The sequence below is a fragment of the Artibeus jamaicensis genome, unplaced genomic scaffold (genome assembly GCF_021234435.1).
Source record: "Artibeus jamaicensis isolate MK-2021 breed Jamaican fruit bat unplaced genomic scaffold, CSHL_Jam_final contig_559, whole genome shotgun sequence".
In the NCBI taxonomy this organism is placed as follows: Eukaryota; Metazoa; Chordata; class Mammalia; order Chiroptera; family Phyllostomidae; genus Artibeus; species Artibeus jamaicensis.
Window position 1 is genome coordinate 7591458 of NW_026521887.1, and position 18589 is coordinate 7610046.

Consider the following 18589-nt stretch of genomic DNA (forward strand, 5'->3'; position numbering starts at 1 on the left):
CACTTGCTATAAGTGAGTAGAGGCTTTTAATATTGTCTATGTGTCTGTTTATTTTATGAAGGATGAGAGAGGCAAGGATTATAGCCAGAAAGATAAAAATAATAGGTTAAACATACAGAAAAGTTCATCACAATAAGAACTGGAAACATTCAAAAATGATTGTAAGCCTATAAGAAACACTATAAAATAAATTATCTCATGTTGAAATTTTTGTCTATGGATTTAATATTACTTTTGTTGTAATTCCATATATTATTTATGAAAAATTAAGACCAACTTTAAGAAGCTTCAATATTCACTTTATTATTTATAAAAAAATTAAGGTATCAGAGTGTATATGATTTACTGTGATCTTGGTTTTGCACATTTATTCACGTGTTTACATTATTTCAACTTTAATAAACATGTGTATCTTTACAATACTTGATAAAGATTTATCAGTCTGGCACTTATACATGTATTATTAGTTCATTGTGATGCTCTGTGCATCAAGACGATGTTAAAAATGATTCACTTGAAATTATTTTCAAAGATTTATTGAAGCAGTTCTGCTCCAGCAATTGCCATGTATTTATTTGTGCCCCTTTAATTTTACCCCTTAATTGAATGTAAATGTTTGCCCCCAAAAAAAATCTGGAAGTGAAGTTCTGTTACTTTTTGTCCAATAAATAATTCAGCTACACTTCCTGTAGCTTTTTTAAGGCGTTCATTCAACTAAAAAAAAAAAAGTCAAGCATGTTAAAACTATTAATTTATAAAATAAAAAATAGAATTTTACAGGTTTGCAGTTAAAAGTTACTGTTCAAAACCTATCATGCATGTAACAGCTGCAATCCAAACAAAAGTCCTTGGTACTAGCAGTCAGGGCACAGCCCACTGCCAGCAATATGAGGCATTAGAAAAACACCATGATGTCAGAAGTATAGATTTACATGTATGAAGCCACAAGCCAGCAAAGTCTCTGATAAATACACATCATTTTAATCTGTATTTGATAGTGGATGAAAACATGCATTAGACTAAAAATGCCACAAATTTGTTTTTATATCCATTCACTATAAAATTTGCTTTTTAAAAATGTAAAGACTTGGTTCCCACTTTAGAATACACAATAATCAGGAGGATACATGATGGGGAGCCAGTTTTCAGTAAAAGATGCACAATGGGTCCATCCAAGTAACTTCATCAGCTGTAACAAAACAGAGTAATATAAAAAACAGATTTTCAAGTTCAGTATTTAAGGTAAATTCTGCATTAAATATTTAGTGGTAGCATGTACAACTCTCCTTCCATCCAACCCAGCTGCACTTTTCTACCAGCCAGTTTATCCTGGTGATATTAGCATCCCTGCCAACCTTCCTTCTTTCCCTTCTTCCTACTAGCCTTTCTGTTTTCCTTACCAATTAACTTACTTGCTCCCTTCCTTCCGACCAATCTAGTTTCCCTTCATTCATTTTTTTCTGAGTGCCCACTCTAATTCAAACAGTATTCTAGGCACTGGGAAAACAGTACTGAATGAACTCACTTCTCATTTTAGAAAATTTATGTTCTAGTCAGGAAAACCAATAAAGCAGCAAATTAATATATGAATAAATAAGTATATAATTAAGTTATATATCAGGTATACAGTAAAAATAAATATATAATACAGTGTGACTCGGAAATTAACTGGTCAAGAAAGGGATTGCTCTGGAGGTAACATTTAAGTTGAAACCTGAACAATAAAAAGAAATGTTCTCTGTGTAAATCTACGGAACAGCTTTCCATATAGCTGGAATACCTTTAGTTAGGTCCTCCTGTGGGAAAGGGTATGGCTGTGTTAAGCCTAACTGAAAGGAGGCTAGTGAGTGTGGCAGAAGCAGAGTGAATGGGGTAAGTACATTCTGAGACATGGCTTGAAAGAAAGGTAGGAGCCAGATCACACAAGGCCTTATAGGTCACATTAAGGAGTTTAGATATGATCTGAATTTTAAAGACTTTATTTATTTACTTTTAGAGAGAGCGGAAGGAAGTGAGAAAGAGAGGGAGAGAAACATGGATCAGTTGCCTCTTGCATGCCCCCAAGTGGACCTGGCTTGCAATCCAGGCATGTACCCTGATTGGGAATTAAACCAGTTATAATTCCCAATTATATTGGGAATAATTCCCTGATTGGGAATTATTCACAGGCCGGTACTCAGTCCACTGGGTCACTTTAGCCAGGGCTCGATTATATTTTAGATGTGATGGAGATTCGCTAGTAAGTATCTAAAGCCATCATTTCTGATTGCTGGTTGGAAAATAAGGGGAAGGAAGAGTGGCGGAGAGACAAGTTACAAATCAACCCTGAGGTGAATGCCTGGGTAGTTCGCTGGCTTTACAAATAGAAGAGTTTGCAGATTAGAGCCTACACAATGAAACTGGACTTATTAACAATTCCAGAGTTCTCCTAACCTATTCAAAGATCTGAAGGAGCTAATTTAAAATATCGTATAACTTAGAGTGACTGGTGAAGGTACAAAAAAAGGGTCTAAAGTAAAGATAACCTATAGTTTAATAAAAAATTTTCACAGGAACCTAATGGACAGTTTTATATCCAAAGAATACCTTAAATATAAAGAGCAGACCCTTGGCTGCATTTGACAGGGCCAACATTTCCCAACCACCCAATATCCTTTAAACATAAATAAACTATGCATGTACAAAGACAAGGTGAAGCTAAAATAATTTCTGTGCAATTCAGTTAGTTTTTATACTTGACAATTAGCTTCTGCAAAAAGGATAACCACAGAATTTCTCTGCATATAATACAATATATGGAAAAATAACATAATGGCCTATTATCTCAAATGAAGAATAAAATTAAATAGAAAACTCTTAAAAGTTAAACCATTTTAGAATTAGGCCAATATGCATTTAAAGGAATTACTTGTTTCTTTCATAAAGGAGAACTTCATCTTTCTGTACAAAATTCATAATGCATTGTGCCTATGCTGAAAACACCTGAAGCTAAATAAAGGTTTTCTTGACAGGAGTGCAAAATTTAAATAGCTACTGATTGTTTCTTCATGAATTTATTTTACAGTTCAAAGTACATTAATCAGTGTAATAAGTCACAATAAAGTCAGTACTATTATATCACTACCATGAGGCTTTTTAACTATCTTGTTACTATGCAGTACTGCATTGACCCTTAATGGTGACAATTTAAGCATCACTTACTTGAATGCAATTTTTCCAGTTTTCTTTTGTTGGTTTTTCTTCCACAAGTTTAGTTGCAAATTTAAGGCCTCTCCCATACATTTTATTTACTAATGCATGCTTGTAAGCAAAAGTCAAAACCTATAATGTAGAATAAGATAAAGCTTATCTATGAAATATTTACATTGTAAGGCATATAGCTTTAATAATGAAAGGGTTAAAGCTTTTACAGAAGTATTATTTCAAAAAATAAATGTCATATTAAGTAAATTTCAAAAAAAAAATTAAAAGAACAATTTATGTCTTCAAAAGAGGTGGATATTCCACAGAACAGATAATGTATGATAATTTATCTTGGGGATAAAAATTATTATAATAAATCACTAGCTGTTGAAATTCATGCTAAAATACCTCTTCAGGAAAAAGGAAGTAGGGCTAACCTAAATGATGGCTAAAATGCAAATTATGGTAGAATTAAAAACTATAGTCATTATAAATTACCAAAATTACAAAAGAGGATAGAATATATATATATATACATATATATATATATATATTCAGATTACATAAACCTTCCACTACTTTGTTTTATACAAGTTCTGTACCTTTAACTATTGTGTCTATCAAATATACTTGTAACCATTTATTTATATTTCTGGCCTCCACTTTTAGAATGTGAAGAATATTCTCAAAGAAAGAAATCCCATCACATTTACTGGTGTTCTAGAGCCACGCATAGTGTTCAACAATTGTTGCTATAAATATAAACAGGTCACTAATACAGTAATATTATAGAAAAAACAGAATTGTTTATAACAATTTTATTATGATGCTCATCAACTTTCTATTGGACCAGGATCTTAATTGGTCTTTTCTTTTTTTTTTTTAAAAGCAGGCTATTTTTTAAAAAAGATTTTATTTATTTACCTTTAGAGGGGAAGGGAAGGAGAGAGAAAGAGAAATATCAATGTATGGTTGCCTCTCGTGAGTCCCCTGCTGGGAACTGGCCTGCAACCCAGACATGTGCCCTGACTGGGAATTGAACCGCAATGGTGTGGTTCACAGGCCTGTGCTCAATCCACTGAGTTAAGCCAGTCAGGGCTTAATTGGTCTTTTTTCTGCAGCAATCTTTTTCTAGTGTTTGTTATAAACTAGATATACAATAATTACTTGTAAGAACAGCAAATATTGTTGAGGTTCTCCCGTATAGTTAATATTCATAAAAAGTTATGAAAAAAGGTGTCACTGACTATCCTCACTCAATAGAGGAAAAACTGAGGCATCAGAATGAGATCACATAGGTAAAAGTAGCAGAAGCAGGATTCAAACTCCAGTGGTCTGATTTCAGATCAAATTCTTCACCTCTGGCGCAGCTTCCCGAATATAACCAAGTTCCCCCTACATATACACTACTGTATTGTGGTAGAAAAATGGGAAGCACACAGGAAGAATTTTCCCCTTAATTCCAGAGTTCTTTCCTAGAAATCACCATAGTTCATCCTAAAACCAAGCATCTCTCTATTAAAACAACTGTTTCTGCTGGGTGAGGAGAATTCCACTGATTTCAATCATTTTTTAAAAAATTTCTAGAAGCAAAAAAAATGTACAAAAACTTGTAGTTATATAATCTCTACTTTAAGAGTTATGGTAGAGAGCTTAAAGGATTTAAAAATGTTTTTAGCCCTGGACAGGTGGTTCAGTTAGTTGGAGTGTTGTCACGTGTACCAGAAGGTTGCAAGTTCAGTCCCAGGTTGGGGTGAGGATAAGAGGCAACCAATCGATGTTCCTCTTTCACATCCATGATTCCCTTTCTCTCTTTCTCTAAAGTCAATGGAAATATCCTCAGGTGAAGATTAAAAAAATGTTTTTAAACCAGAATCCAAACATTTATCAATGTTACTTTTTCCAAACTGAGTTTTAAAATTAATCAGTTGTAAATCAAGATCATAATTATTTAGAAGTCAAAGAGTTTTGTAAAAAATAGTATCTAAACTAACCAGGATACCATCTCTCTCCACCCCTGAGAAATTGGCACATAAATATATGTGGGAAGGCATGAAGACAATTTCTAGAAGATGTTCTTAATTTTAGCTTAATACATAACTGGCTGGCTTAACAACTAAAAGACTACTCTATACATCCTTAAACTGTTTTCTAAATTAGTGTTGCTAAATAGCCAATTTGCACACAGATTAAAATAACAGTAAAAACCAGTTTTAAAACAGGTATGACAAATATAAGGCATCACTAACATGTCTTCTTCAGGACCAAGCTTAGCCTCATTACATTTATTCTCTTCTTCTTCTGGCCAGTAACTAAGAAACAGTGAACAGTAGGCAACAGGGCACAAGAGAAATCTGTAAAGTAACCATCAAAAAACTGTCCAAAAAATAAGAAGCAGAAAGGTTACCTTAGTGTCAAAAAGATCAGTCCATTTTGTAGTTTCCCAAAAAGTTTCTGTTAGAGAATCCAAAGTACTTTCTCCTTCCTCCTCTCTTCCTTCTGTATCACTTGAAACAGCCCCATCTTGATCCTGTGCTTGAAGAAGATGGTCAGCCAGGGCACATCCTTTTCTACAAAGAGCATCTACCAGGGTGGATTTTTGTTTGTCCATGTCACTGTACAGCAAGTCAAAAAAAATTTCACAGATAAGTGACATTTCTTTAAAAGTACAGCCTTATCTGAAATTAAATCCATGCATTCTTTTGCTTAATAGTTACAACTGCAGAAATCTTATGCAGCTATCTCTCTCTCTATATAGTACATCAAATAAAATTCCTTATTTCTAATAAACATCAAACAAGCCACTATTTTTATACAGATTAACTGAGTTAGGACAGCTGGACACTGTTGAAACAGAATGCCATAAGCAATAGGGCTTAAAATTCCTGGATTCTAATTTCTGTCAACTATATAACTCTTAATCAGAACAGTATTTTATAAGTATTTGGATTTTTGATAAAAATAAATTATTATGTATTTGTGTCTGTACAGATGTTCTTCTAGTCATGAGTATAGGACAAACAAATATAATGCTTACTGTGAACATGCCAGGAGTAACTGTTTTACCATTTTAAAATATTAACTCACTTGTACTCAAAACAATTCTATGAGTAAGATATTATTAATTATCCCCATTTTGTAAAGGAGGAAACTGAGGCACAAAGCAATTAAGCAATTTGTTCAGGATCCTATAGTTAGAAAGTGGCAGATCCAGGATTCTAAGTTACTTAGTCTGTTTCTGGAATCCCTGCTCTTAATCACTACTGTAAACTGCCTTGCTTCAGGGCAGGTATCTTTATTTTCTTCTAATGTATTCCAAATGCCAGAACAATGCCTGGCATGAAATAGGCAAGTCACTGTTGAATGAAATGTAGTAACAACCTATAATCCAGGGGGCACTGTTTATCTCTAGAATGCTTGCTTATTTGAACCATTTTATCCAACTCATGTCGGATGCTTGTAAAGACAATGAATCTGTGAGAAAAGATGAGGCATTATAATTGTTTCAAGATTAGGATAGCAATATAAGGATTTGCTTATCAAGAAATGAAAGGGCGCAGGCTGGGGAGACAGATCCTCAGATGAACACTAGCTTTGCCACTACCTAGTACTGTCCCCATAAGCAAGGCATTTAATCTCTCAGAGCATCAGTTTATTCTTCTGTAAAAATGGGATAAAAAATGGGATAAATATGTCCCTACTTTGCATGTTGTTTACAGGTTTAAATTTAAGACATTATATTTCATATGTCCCAGTAATCCCTTATACCTTATTGGCACTTCATAAATAGTGGCTATACTGTTCCCTACTATTGTTATTAATAATAACAATGACAAAATGGCAGTATTTTGAGACTGTTCTTTTGGAAAGTGTGAAAGGGTGCAGATGATGGCCAACAACCAACTTCGAATAAATTTTATTCCACTTGAAAAATATTACTTGTGAGATTCATAAGATCCCATAATATCAGTATAAACAATGTAATGCTAGGAGCTCTAGTGGTTTAGAATGTCATTATTTGATAAAGAAAAAAAATTCTGATGGAAGCTGATGGAATCTGTAAGGGAAATTACGGTACTATTAAGGAAGCCTGAACAGTTTCAGTTTATTACTTACAATAAACTGATTCCTACTACCATGCACATTCCTACTAGTAGGCACATTCCTACTACCATGATTACTATGAGAGATTAAAGTTATCTACCCTTATAATTCAATGATCCCCTGAGCTGAAAATAAACCAAAGTGAGAGAGAAAAAACTGATATTGGGAGAATCACTATGAAGTGTTGGTAAGAGTTCATGGAAAGTTAAAGGTGAAAAAGTTGGTGGACTATTGGACCAACATTTGGAAATCCACTCTCATATGCAGTGAATCATACCACTCACTAATACACCCAGCTCAGCTTCTGTTTTATCTATTATGTTAGGGTACATAAAGGCAAAACTATAAACTCTCTCCACCCCTTCTCCCCAAGTAATACTGTTCCATAAAAACAGAAGTTGCTAGGTAATGGATTTACTCTAATTTTAATTTTCATCATTTACTTTACTAGGCATTACAAAATAAACATGTTTTTTTTCATGCTATTGCCCAACTAACAGTTTGAAAATTAATTTTATAGAGTGTTATATGTTTGCCCTCTCCACAAAGCAGTTTCATATTAATCCCCACATAGCTGGATTGGTTGACCACAGCTACTCTAATCTCTCCACCAGGATAGCATCTGATGGTAAAGAAATCATGTTAAGATAATTTTCTTTCTCTACCATCTTAACATGATTAAAGAAAATTATTAAAAAGTATCTAAGGAAGGAGTATCTAAATATTGATAACTTTAATTATGAGGATATAACAAATACTAGGAAAAATATTCTCAATAATATCAATCCCTACTTTTAAAAAAGTAACTAAGAAATGAGATGCAAGAAAGATTATTTACTGGTCAGGTACTTTTTTATCGTAGCTGCATCAGGTCTGGGGTCAGTCTTCATTGCAATATAAACTGCTAGGGCCGTTTGATCTATGTGAGAAATAACAGCATTTGCAGCTTCAACAATTTCACTGAGTCTTTTCATTCGTTCCTGGAGAGGAAAGAAGGAAATAAAGAAAATGGGTGTATCAATGAGAACAATGAAGCATTTTCATTTCTATTGTCACACTGTCTCAGTGTGAGGGGTACTAGCTCAGGCAGCCTGCACTGTCTCCTTCCATGACCTTAATCACTGTCAGCATTTCTACAAAAGCTGAGCTTAGACAGGAAAATAGATAATTTATATTCCCCACTGTTAAATAAATGGTGAGAGTAAGCAAAAGAATATTAAACTTATAGTAATGACCAGGTTCCTTAATTAGCATAAATAAAAAGTCAAATATAACTGTCTTTTAATTCAAAATATTTTATCTAATATTACACACAAAATAAGATATTCATATTGAAAATGATCACAACCAACCTTTTCAGCATCCAATTGATGAAGTCGTGCAACGTATAAAGGAAGATAATTAGGATAAGTTTCTTTCAATTCATTATAAATGTCACTAGAATCCAGCCTATGTATATAAGAAAGAGAAAACAATGATTTCTTTTAGAAAGAAAATTTCCATCTTTCCTATTATTTAACATTATTTTAAAGTTCCAGTCATAATGTAAGGCTTCAATTTGAAATATAAGTATACCTAATGACAAGAATTATCATTATTTGCAGGTAGCATAAATATGCTTACCTAGAAAACTAATAAAATAAAAAATGAAAATTGTACCAAATAAGAGTTCAACAGGATGAAAGATAAAATAAGCATCAAGAGCTTTCCTATAAAGAGGAAAAACAATCATAAATGACAAGAAAAAATAAAGACCTGGAAGTGTCCAAGATACAGAAGAAAAATTTAAATTTTTGTGAAAAAAACCTACAGTCTTGAATAAATTAATGTTGGGAATTGTACTGCCTAGTTTCAGGAGCTGTCACCCTATAGACAAGCAACAAGGCCCCATGGCTAGGGGACCTTGGGACCATAAGCCAAGGAGACAAAACTTATCCTCCCAGCAGGGGCACAGCCTCTGCCCTCTTTACTTCATCCTGCTTAGTCCCTGGAGGATGGTTGGATAGTCAAAGATGGGTAAGATTCCTCAAGGAATGAACAACCTAAGACAGACACAATCATGAAGGGGGGCCATCAAGGAAGGACTTAGGGGATTGTGGAGAAGGGATAAAAAACCCTCGCCCCTCGGCTTTTTCATAGCCTAAGTCCTCATTCTATCTGTAAAAAGTTCTCCTAATCTCTTGGCTGCCTTGCTTCCCCCACCAGATTCACATCTGAAATAATGCCGAAGAGGGGTGCAGCCCTGTGCCCGAATGGGCGGATCCTAACAGGGGTCGATCAGGCCTAAAAAAAGAGGCCTTAAGTCCTATAAAACCTGCTTTGCTAAGAATGTCCTCAATTTAAATGTTAAGGGTCCAAGCACAAAATAAGTTTGTTTCCCAAGGTTTTACAGCTGATTGGCGTCACCCTGTCTACCAGACCCTGACTCAAAAGGACCCACGTGATCCCAGAATGTTACCTGTAAACCATACCTCCTTTCTTTGATAAGGAGAAAGAGTCTGCATCCCTATGCAAGCTAAACTCAATAAAAGCCCACTGATAGAGAGGCTAAATGCCTTTCTTTTTTGAGAGACTGGCCAGCCTTTCTTTCCCAAGCAGATCATGTCTTCATAGACTTATTCTCATCCCCAGTGGCCAGGGGAGTTCTATGGGTGGAGCACCCCCACAAATGAGAAATTCCATGTTCCCAGATGGGAAAACTGAATAAACCTACCTAAGTTCTTCATGATTGTGTGGAATGGGAAGCAGTAACCTGTAGTCCTCTTGGCTTGCCTTGCCTGACATGAAACCACTGCCTCCTGAGCTGGAGCAGGGATAACAGGGGGCTTCAGCAGTGCCATAACTAAGGCAGACAAGTAGGAGCTGAACACAGGAAAAGAGCCCCCACTTCTTGATCACATTTGCCTGGAATTTAGCCTCACCAACAGCAGCTGGGCTAGATGAGAAAAAGTGAAATACCACTCCTCCTAGGAAGAAAGACCTCTGACTGGGAGCTGAGGGGAACCAGCCTGGAATACAGTTTCTGCATCACTGTCATGACAGAAGTCAATCTCTACAATCTCACTTTTGAATGATTTACATGTATTTTACATGTTATAACTGTTTATAACATGCTATGATCAGCCAGATACAGACCTAAAGACTTTAACTCCTGGTGGAGAAACAACCTATTAATTTTAAGTGGCAAAGTCAGTCTGAATATGAACTGACATTATAATGGAAATTATTTTCAAAATATGATGTCTGCTCTTTCTGTAAGACCTCCTAACTGCAGGGGCACACACATATTAAACTATGAGGATTCCAACAGAAAATCAGTGGTAAAATAAATATTGTACAATACAAATGGAAAAAGCAATCAATTTGACTACATAAAATAAATTTCTATGTAATAAGTAAGCTGAAGTCAAGGATAAACTGGGAGAAAATTCTGTGACAAGTACCACAGAGCATTAACATCTTTTATATTAAAAGAAAAATCTTGAGGAACAAGTATGAAAGACACAGAGATGAGACTGGGGGGGGGGGGAATGGGAGGGAGGGGGGGGAGACCGGGGGGGGGGAAGAGAAAAAAAATGTACTTGAAAAATAAAATTTAAACCCCCCCCCCCCCAAAAAAAAAAAAAGAAAAATCTGATGTACCAATAGTAAAATGGTCGAAGAACATGGTTCAACTGCCAGAAGCTACATGAAGAATGAAATAATAGCATTCAAAAGCTTAAACTGAGAGAGAGCGGCAAGATGGTGGCAGAGTAGAAGAGTTTATCTTGCACGGCTTACCAGAACCACACTCAGAATAAAAATAAAGAAGGGAATATTCACCTGAAATAAATAACTGAGGAATACCTGAGGAGCAGATACTTAACCAAGGATGGGTGGAAACCACCTTGTGACCAGCAGAAAGGGCAGGGACTTAAAAAGGGCCAGCACTGCTGTTACAGGCAGCAATTGGCACCAATTTCCCGGATGGTGGTCCAGGAGGTTGCATGGCTGAGGGATTTTCCCCCAGAAAGGAGTGAGGCCCAGACATCAGACTGAGCTCATAAGCACAGAGTGCCAGTGTTGGGATCACTTGCTCACACAGAAAGGATTTTAAATTTTGTCCACCAGAGAAGGTTTGAAGCCTGTTGAAGACAAAGCCACCTTTCCCCCCCTTTTCTTTTGGTATAAGGGGCCAACACAAAGATTTTGTGTTCCTGGCCACTCACTTTTGGTTCAGTTGAAGGGTGGGCAGCATGATCTGCAGTTGTAGGGGGAAAGAGAGGAGTGGGAGTGTTGGGGGAGAGGCATGAGGGAATGGCTGCTAAGCTCCTGGGGCTGGGATATAATATCATACCAGAGCAAGCCCCTCCCATGGGAAAAGCAATGACCACATGCTGTGGGAAAACCACCCACCCCAGCCTCTGAAAGCCTCCTAGCCCAATACTGTAGGATTCCACCTGCCAACCCTTTGAAGTTCTGCTTGCCCCACACAGCATCTTTCTGACCTTCCCCCAATCTGCATCTTATCCCAGCTAGTAGACAGCAACACAGGCATATTCAGGGGTGTTAGAGACTGGCTTTAGGGCACAGCCATTCCATATACTTTCCTGGGAATGAAACTGATGCTGAGCCCTTATAGGAGAACTTGGGAACCCCACCCCATCATACCCAAACGCTGGTCTCTGGAGGCCCCACCTACTATCCTACCAGAGGCATTGCCCTGCTGAGTTCAGGAAAGTAATCTGAAATCATATCATGCATGTGCTCAGATCACAACACCTTGAAACTAGAAACAAATGTCAAGGAAAAAACTAAAAAAAATTTAAATACATGGAAGCTGAATAACATGTTATTAAATAATGAATGGGTTAGCAATGAAATCAAGGAAGAAATCAAAATGTATAGGGAAACAAATGAAAAATGAACACACAACAACCCCAAACCCATGAGACACAGCAAAAATAGTCCTGAAAGGGAAGTTCATAGCACTACAGAACTAAATAAAGACAAAAAAATCCCAAATAAACCACCTCATCCTGTATCTGAAAGAACTAGAGAAACAATAATAAACAGAACCCAGAGTGAGAAGAAGGAAGGAAATAATCAAGATCAGAGCAGAATTAATTGACATATAGATTAAAAAAACAATTCAAATGATCAATGAATCCAGCAGCTGGTGCTTTGAAATTATAAAAAATTGATAAACCATTAACAAGACTCATCAAGAAAAAAGACAGAATCTAAATAAATAAAATGAGAAATGAAAGATGAGAAGTAACAACTGATACCACAGAGATACAGAGGATTGTAAGAAGTTACTATAAACAACTATATGCCAAGAAATTGGACAACGTGAGTGAAATGGATAAATTTCTGGAAACATACAATCTTCCAAAACTGAATCAGAAAGAAGCAGAAAACCTGATTAGACCAGTAACACATATCGAAATTGAAGCAGTAATGGAAAAACTCCTGACACACAAAAACTCTAGACCAGATGGCTTCACAATGGAATTTTACCAAACATTCAAAGAGTTAACTCCTATCCTTCTCAAACTATTTAGTGAAATTCAGAAGAGTGAAGATCCTCCAATTCTTTTTATGAGGCCAATACTCTCCTAATTCCAAAACCAGGTAAAGACACAAGGAAGAAAGAAAATTACAGGCCAATATCACAGATGAACATAGATGTGAAAATCCTCAAAAAATATTAGCAAACCAATCCAGCAACACATCAAAAAGATCTTATATCATGATCAAGTGCAATTTAATTCCAGGGATGCAAGGACGGTACAATACTGAAAATGTAAGACAAAAATCACATGATCATAACAACAGATGCAGAAAAAGCCTTTGATAAAAATCCAGCACCTGCTTATGATAAAAACTCTCAGCAAAGTGGGAATAGAGGCAGCATACCTCAACATAACAAAGGCAGTATATGACAAACCCATTGCCAACATCATACTCAATGAGAAAAACTTGAATTTTCCCCCATAAGATCAGGAATAAGACAAGGGTGTCTGCTTTCACCACTCTTATTCAACGTAGTACTGAAAGTTCTAGCCACAGCAATCAGACAAGAAAAAGAAATAAAAGGCATCCATATTGGAAAGGAAAAAGTAAAACTGTCATTGTTCACAGACAACATGATAGTGTAATAGAAGCCCTAGAGGCTCCACCAAAAAAACTACTTGACTTAATAAGTGAAGTCAGCAAAGTAGCAGGATACCAAGTCAATATTCAGAAATCAATGGAATTTTTATACACTAGCAATGAACGATTAGAAAGAGAAATCAAGAAAAAAACCCCATTTACTAATGCAACAAGAAAAATGAAGTACTAAGGAACAAATTTAACCAAGGTCTTATAAAAGACCTATACCCAGAAAACTATAGGACATCAAAGAAAGAAATTCAGAAAGATACAAGTAAATGGAAGTATATTCCATGTTCATGGATAAGAATTAACATTGTTAAAGACCCATACTTCCCAAAGCAATCTATTGATTCAATGCAATTCCTATTAAAATATGAATGGCATATTTCACAGATCTAGCACAAATACTCCAAAAAGTTATATGGAACCAAAAAAGACCCTGTATAACCTCAGCAATCCTGAGAAAGAAGAATAAAGTTGGAGGGATCACAATGCTGATATATAAGTACATGACAAGGCCATTATAATCAAAACAGTCTGGTACTGGCATAAATAAAGACACATGTATCAACAGAACAGAACCTGAAAATAAACCCATGTCTCTATGGTCATTTAATATTTTAGAAAGGTGGCATGAGCATATGATGGAGTAAAAATAGTCTCTTCATATATGCTGTTGAGAAACTAGACTGGTACATGCCAAAAAATGAAACTAGACAATCAGCTTACACTAAAATTACTCAAAATGGATAAAAGACTTAAAATATAAGTCATAACACCATTAAAGTCCTAGCAGAAAATATAGGCAGTAAAATTTCAGGTAATATTTTTGGTAATATATTTCCTAGCGTAAGGGAAATAAAAGAAAAATAAAAGTACTTACATTAAATTAAAAAGCACTGCACAGCTAAAGAAAACATCATCAAAATGAAGATAACCAAACTGTATGGGAGAACATTTGCCAATGGTACATTGGACAAGGGTTTAATCCCCAAAATATATAAAGAGTTCGACACCAGGAAGACAAACAATTAAGTTAAAAAATAGGTAAAGGACCTAACAGACACCTTTCCGAGGAGGACCACAGACACATGAAAAAATGTTCAACATCCCTAGCCATCAGAGAAATGCAAAATAAAACCCTGATGATATATCACTTCACATCTGACAAAATGACTATCATTAGTAAATCGATAAACAACAAGTGCTGGCGAGGATGTAGAGAAAAGGTAACCCTGGTGCACTGTTGGTGGGAATGCAGACTGGTATAGCCACTGTGGAAAACAGTATGGAATTTTCTCAAAAAAGTAAAAATGGAACTACCTTTTGACCCAGCAATTCTATTCCTGGGAATATACCCTAAGAATTCCAAAAGATCAATTCAAAAAAATTTATGCACCTCTGTCTTCATAGCAGCACTATTATAATAGCCAAGAGCTGTAAACAGCCTAAGTGACCATTAATAGATGAGTGGATTAAAAAACTGGTATGTTTACACAATGGAATACTACACTGCAAGAAAAAAAGAGAGAGAAGGAATTCCTACCTTTTGCGACAGCATGGATGGAACCAGAGACAATTATGCTAAGTGAAATCAGTCAGTCAGTGGAAGACAAACACTGTATGCTCTCACTTATTAGATAAATCTAATGAACAAAATAAACTAAAGAGGAAGAGAACCAGAGGTACAAATTCGTGAAATCGACTGACAGTGGTAAGAAAGGAGAAGGGAACTGGGGACTGTTTAAAAGAAGGTGCGAGAATTCTAAAAGAACATATATGAAGAACTCATGGAAATGGACACTGGCGTGGGGACTGACTACAGAAGTGGGATTGGGGGCCAGCTGGGTGGAGGGTGGTGAAGGGAAAAAGTTGGGATAACTGTAATAGCATAAACAATAAAACATTATAAAATAAAAACAAAAATCTTGAATTTAACAACTAAAGAAATGCAATAGTGGCCTTTTTACTTTGTGCCCCCTATAGTAGGAAGGCTTTATTTATTTATTTTTTTACTTTGTTTAAAAGGGGGGAAGTGAAATATCAGTGTGTGGCTGGCTCTTGTGCACCCTCCACTGAAGACATGGCCTGCAACCCAGACATGTGCCCTGACTGGGAATTGGACAGGCGATGCTCTTGTTTGCAAGCCACACTCAATTCACCAAGCCATACTAGCCAGGGAGAGCAAGGCTTTATTTTTAATTAAATGGCTCATGGTTAGCAAAGGTACAAGGAATAACACAGGCCTCCCTGTACACTGCTCAGTGGAGTATATATTGTTATATTTACTCTAGAAAGTAATTTGGCAAAACATAAGATGATTTTTTAAAATTAATTTGATCCAATAATTATACTTTAATGATGCTATCTGATGGAAATTAAAAATTAAACCTCATGTACAAAAATTCCCATCACGGTATTACAAAGAAAAACTATAAGTGTATGTATGAAATGGAGTACTTAAATAGGTTATATTTCATCCACAGGACTATTTACTACATAGTTATTAAAAATGGTATTTTAAAGGATTGTTTAGATGACACAGAAAATACTTATAATCAAACAGTAATTGGAAAACTAGGAGATAATATCAATATAATTTACACAGCTACATTTATAAATATGGAGATAAATAATAATAGCACAATGATTATCTTTGGAGAGTAGGCAAAGTGATTTTTATTTTTTCTTTATACTTCCCCCCAAAATTATCTTCTAACAGTAAATCAGAATAAGTTATTAACATAAAACTTGTAAAAATTCTTATCATAAAAGGGAATTAAAAATATAGTTAGAAGAAAATTTAAAAGCGCCTTAATCCTACCACCTACAGATAAGGTTTTTGAATATAGCCAGTAAATATACATACAATATTGTTGTAAATGGGAAAATGGAAGTAAACTTAGAGGATTACAATCCATTAAAAACTTACTTTGTCATCCACTGAATTTTAAGATCTCGTAATGCTTCAGTAAATTCTTCTTTGAAATCTTTCTCTTTTTCTAAATCTTTTTCTTTATCTTTGCTGCCATTCTTAGTCTTTGTTGGTGGAGGTATTAGGTAGTAATGAACAGGGGTTACATCCTATAAATGTGGACAGATGGTCTTAGATTAGCATGCTTAATTTCACATATTTTAAAGTCATCTCTAATAACTGAATAAGGCATCACAATACATAAAAATATTCCAATCTGCAATCAAAATAATTTTCTACCCAACTTTAAAGCACCATCGTTTCTGCTATCTCCTTTAAAATAAGGGAGAAAAGAATGCACTTTCTGTGGGTTTGGTAGTCTTAATTTTTTTTACTTGATAGACTAATTACAAAAGTATACTGAGTGTTCCACATTTTATATCTTACAAAAGGAGAAAATAAGTTAGAACAACAAAAAAATCCTCTTTTCTAAGTACATTTAACAAGAAATTTATTTCTTCACTTTGCCAACAGGACTCTTTGAGTCCTAGATATGCCAGGTAATGCTCTGAAGGGTAAAGAACAAAGCAAACAAGGCCCTTTCTTGTGCTCAGGGAGCATATATTCTAGTGGGGGAAGACAGAAAACAAACACATAAATAAATAAAGTCATATATTGATGCACGACAAAGAAAATAAGACTGCTAGGTAAGGTGGGAGAATCACTGTAGAGAAAGTCGTTATGGAAAGCCACTCTAAAGAGGTATCAACCAATCTAAACGAACCTAAATGACCTAAAAACACAAACCACAAATAAATAAGAGGAAGAAGTGTTTAAAGGTAGAAGATGTGCTTGTACAAAAACCTGAGTTTCATGCATGGAGAGCTCAGCATGGAGAGTACTGAGCAAATGGAGAGCAACCATATTAGATTGCGTTGATAAAATATGGTAAATAATATATAGATTTTATTCGATAAAATATGGTAAATAATATATAGATTTTATTCTAAGTGCAATAGGAAGTCTACCAGAAGAGTTTTACGCAAGGCAGTGACATGATTTTGCTTTTTGTTTGATGAACCCTGTATGAATTAAAAGTTTTGGTTTGCTTTTAGAGGGCAAAAGTAGAAAAATAAGTTAGGCAACAAACCTAGGCATCCCAACACTGCCTTCAACTAACAGGCTGTATAAAAAATGATTGGACTTAAGGTATCTGGTGACACTAGAATCAATAGTGCTTGTTGATGATGTTTAAAACTAGGGGATGAGTAAGACTTGGTAGGGATGGCGGATGGGGAAGAGTAAGCCTGGGACTTGGTCCAAAGCATTCTGTAGTATTGGCCAAAAAGTCCATTTAGATTTTTGGTAAAATAAAAACACATTTTTCATTTTTACCAATAACTGTATTGATTTGGATATTCTGAGTATGTTGGCTATCTTCTGTTTTATACATTATAATGTAGATTGTTGTCAATTTATGTATTGACTTGATTGCTATCAAAGTTAACTGGTCTACCTGACCATGGAATATCATCCAGCAAGAAATCTCTAGCCTGAAACTTAGCAAACCACTTTTGATATATTCAACAAGTCACAACACCTTCTCCATATACTGCACAAATCTTTTTTGCATTTCAGTTGTGTTTTTACTTTTCTTGAAACAATAAAGCATAATATGCTGAAAATGTGGCATATTTTCTTCAATATTAAAATGGCTGCACAAAATCATTGCCAATTTTGATGCTTTTTAAAATGCACACTTATATACATTTAAAAAAACAATACAATCACAATACTGTCACAATATAATCTAACAAAATTGTTTCAAATCAAGTAGACAACTAAGCCCTACTACAGCCATCTTACAAAAAAAACCCCAAAAAACAAACTTTTTGACCAACCCAATACTTTCTAACAGCTCTGTGACTGAAGGAGACAGAATCTAGAGAAAATATGAGGTCACAGCAGCCATGAGAAAAGCCAGTGTGAAGAAAGAGAGGTCAACTGAGGCCTGTAGCTGAGAGGTAATGTAAGACAGGAGGATGAAATAGCTGGAAAGCCTGGCAGCGGCGGCCGCTGATCACTATAACAGGACCAGTTATGGCCGACTAAGAAAGAAATAGAAGCAAAGTAAACAAGCATGACAGATCTTTTGAAAAGTTTTGCTTTGTAGAGAGAAGAGAAATGTGCAACTATATCTAACTAAATCTATTTTCATTGATTTTATTAAAGAAAGAAAAACAAGTT

General features: G+C 35.3%; 1 protein-coding gene across 3 annotated transcripts in view; it reads right to left on the reverse strand.

Annotated features, from left to right (window-relative positions):
* Positions 1–260: 260 nt before the first annotated feature.
* The window catches only part of TPP2 (tripeptidyl peptidase 2), a 105125-nt gene continuing 86796 nt past the window's right edge, over positions 261–18589 (reverse strand). Inside the window, exons 25-30 of one of the 3 annotated variants that reach the window (XM_037143621.2) lie at positions 16361–16512; positions 8640–8736; positions 8137–8267; positions 5591–5798; positions 3202–3321; positions 261–1189 (exon numbers count right to left, since the gene is read on the reverse strand). In XM_037143621.2, coding sequence (XP_036999516.2) covers positions 1100–1189; positions 3202–3321; positions 5591–5798; positions 8137–8267; positions 8640–8736; positions 16361–16512 — 798 coding nt within the window. In that variant the 3' untranslated portion in view covers positions 261–1099. Of the gene's footprint in view, positions 1190–3201; positions 3322–5590; positions 5799–8125; positions 8268–8639; positions 8737–16360; positions 16513–18589 lie in introns of those variants that run through there. The other 2 variants (XM_037143622.2, XM_037143623.2) reach the window with 2 other exon arrangements.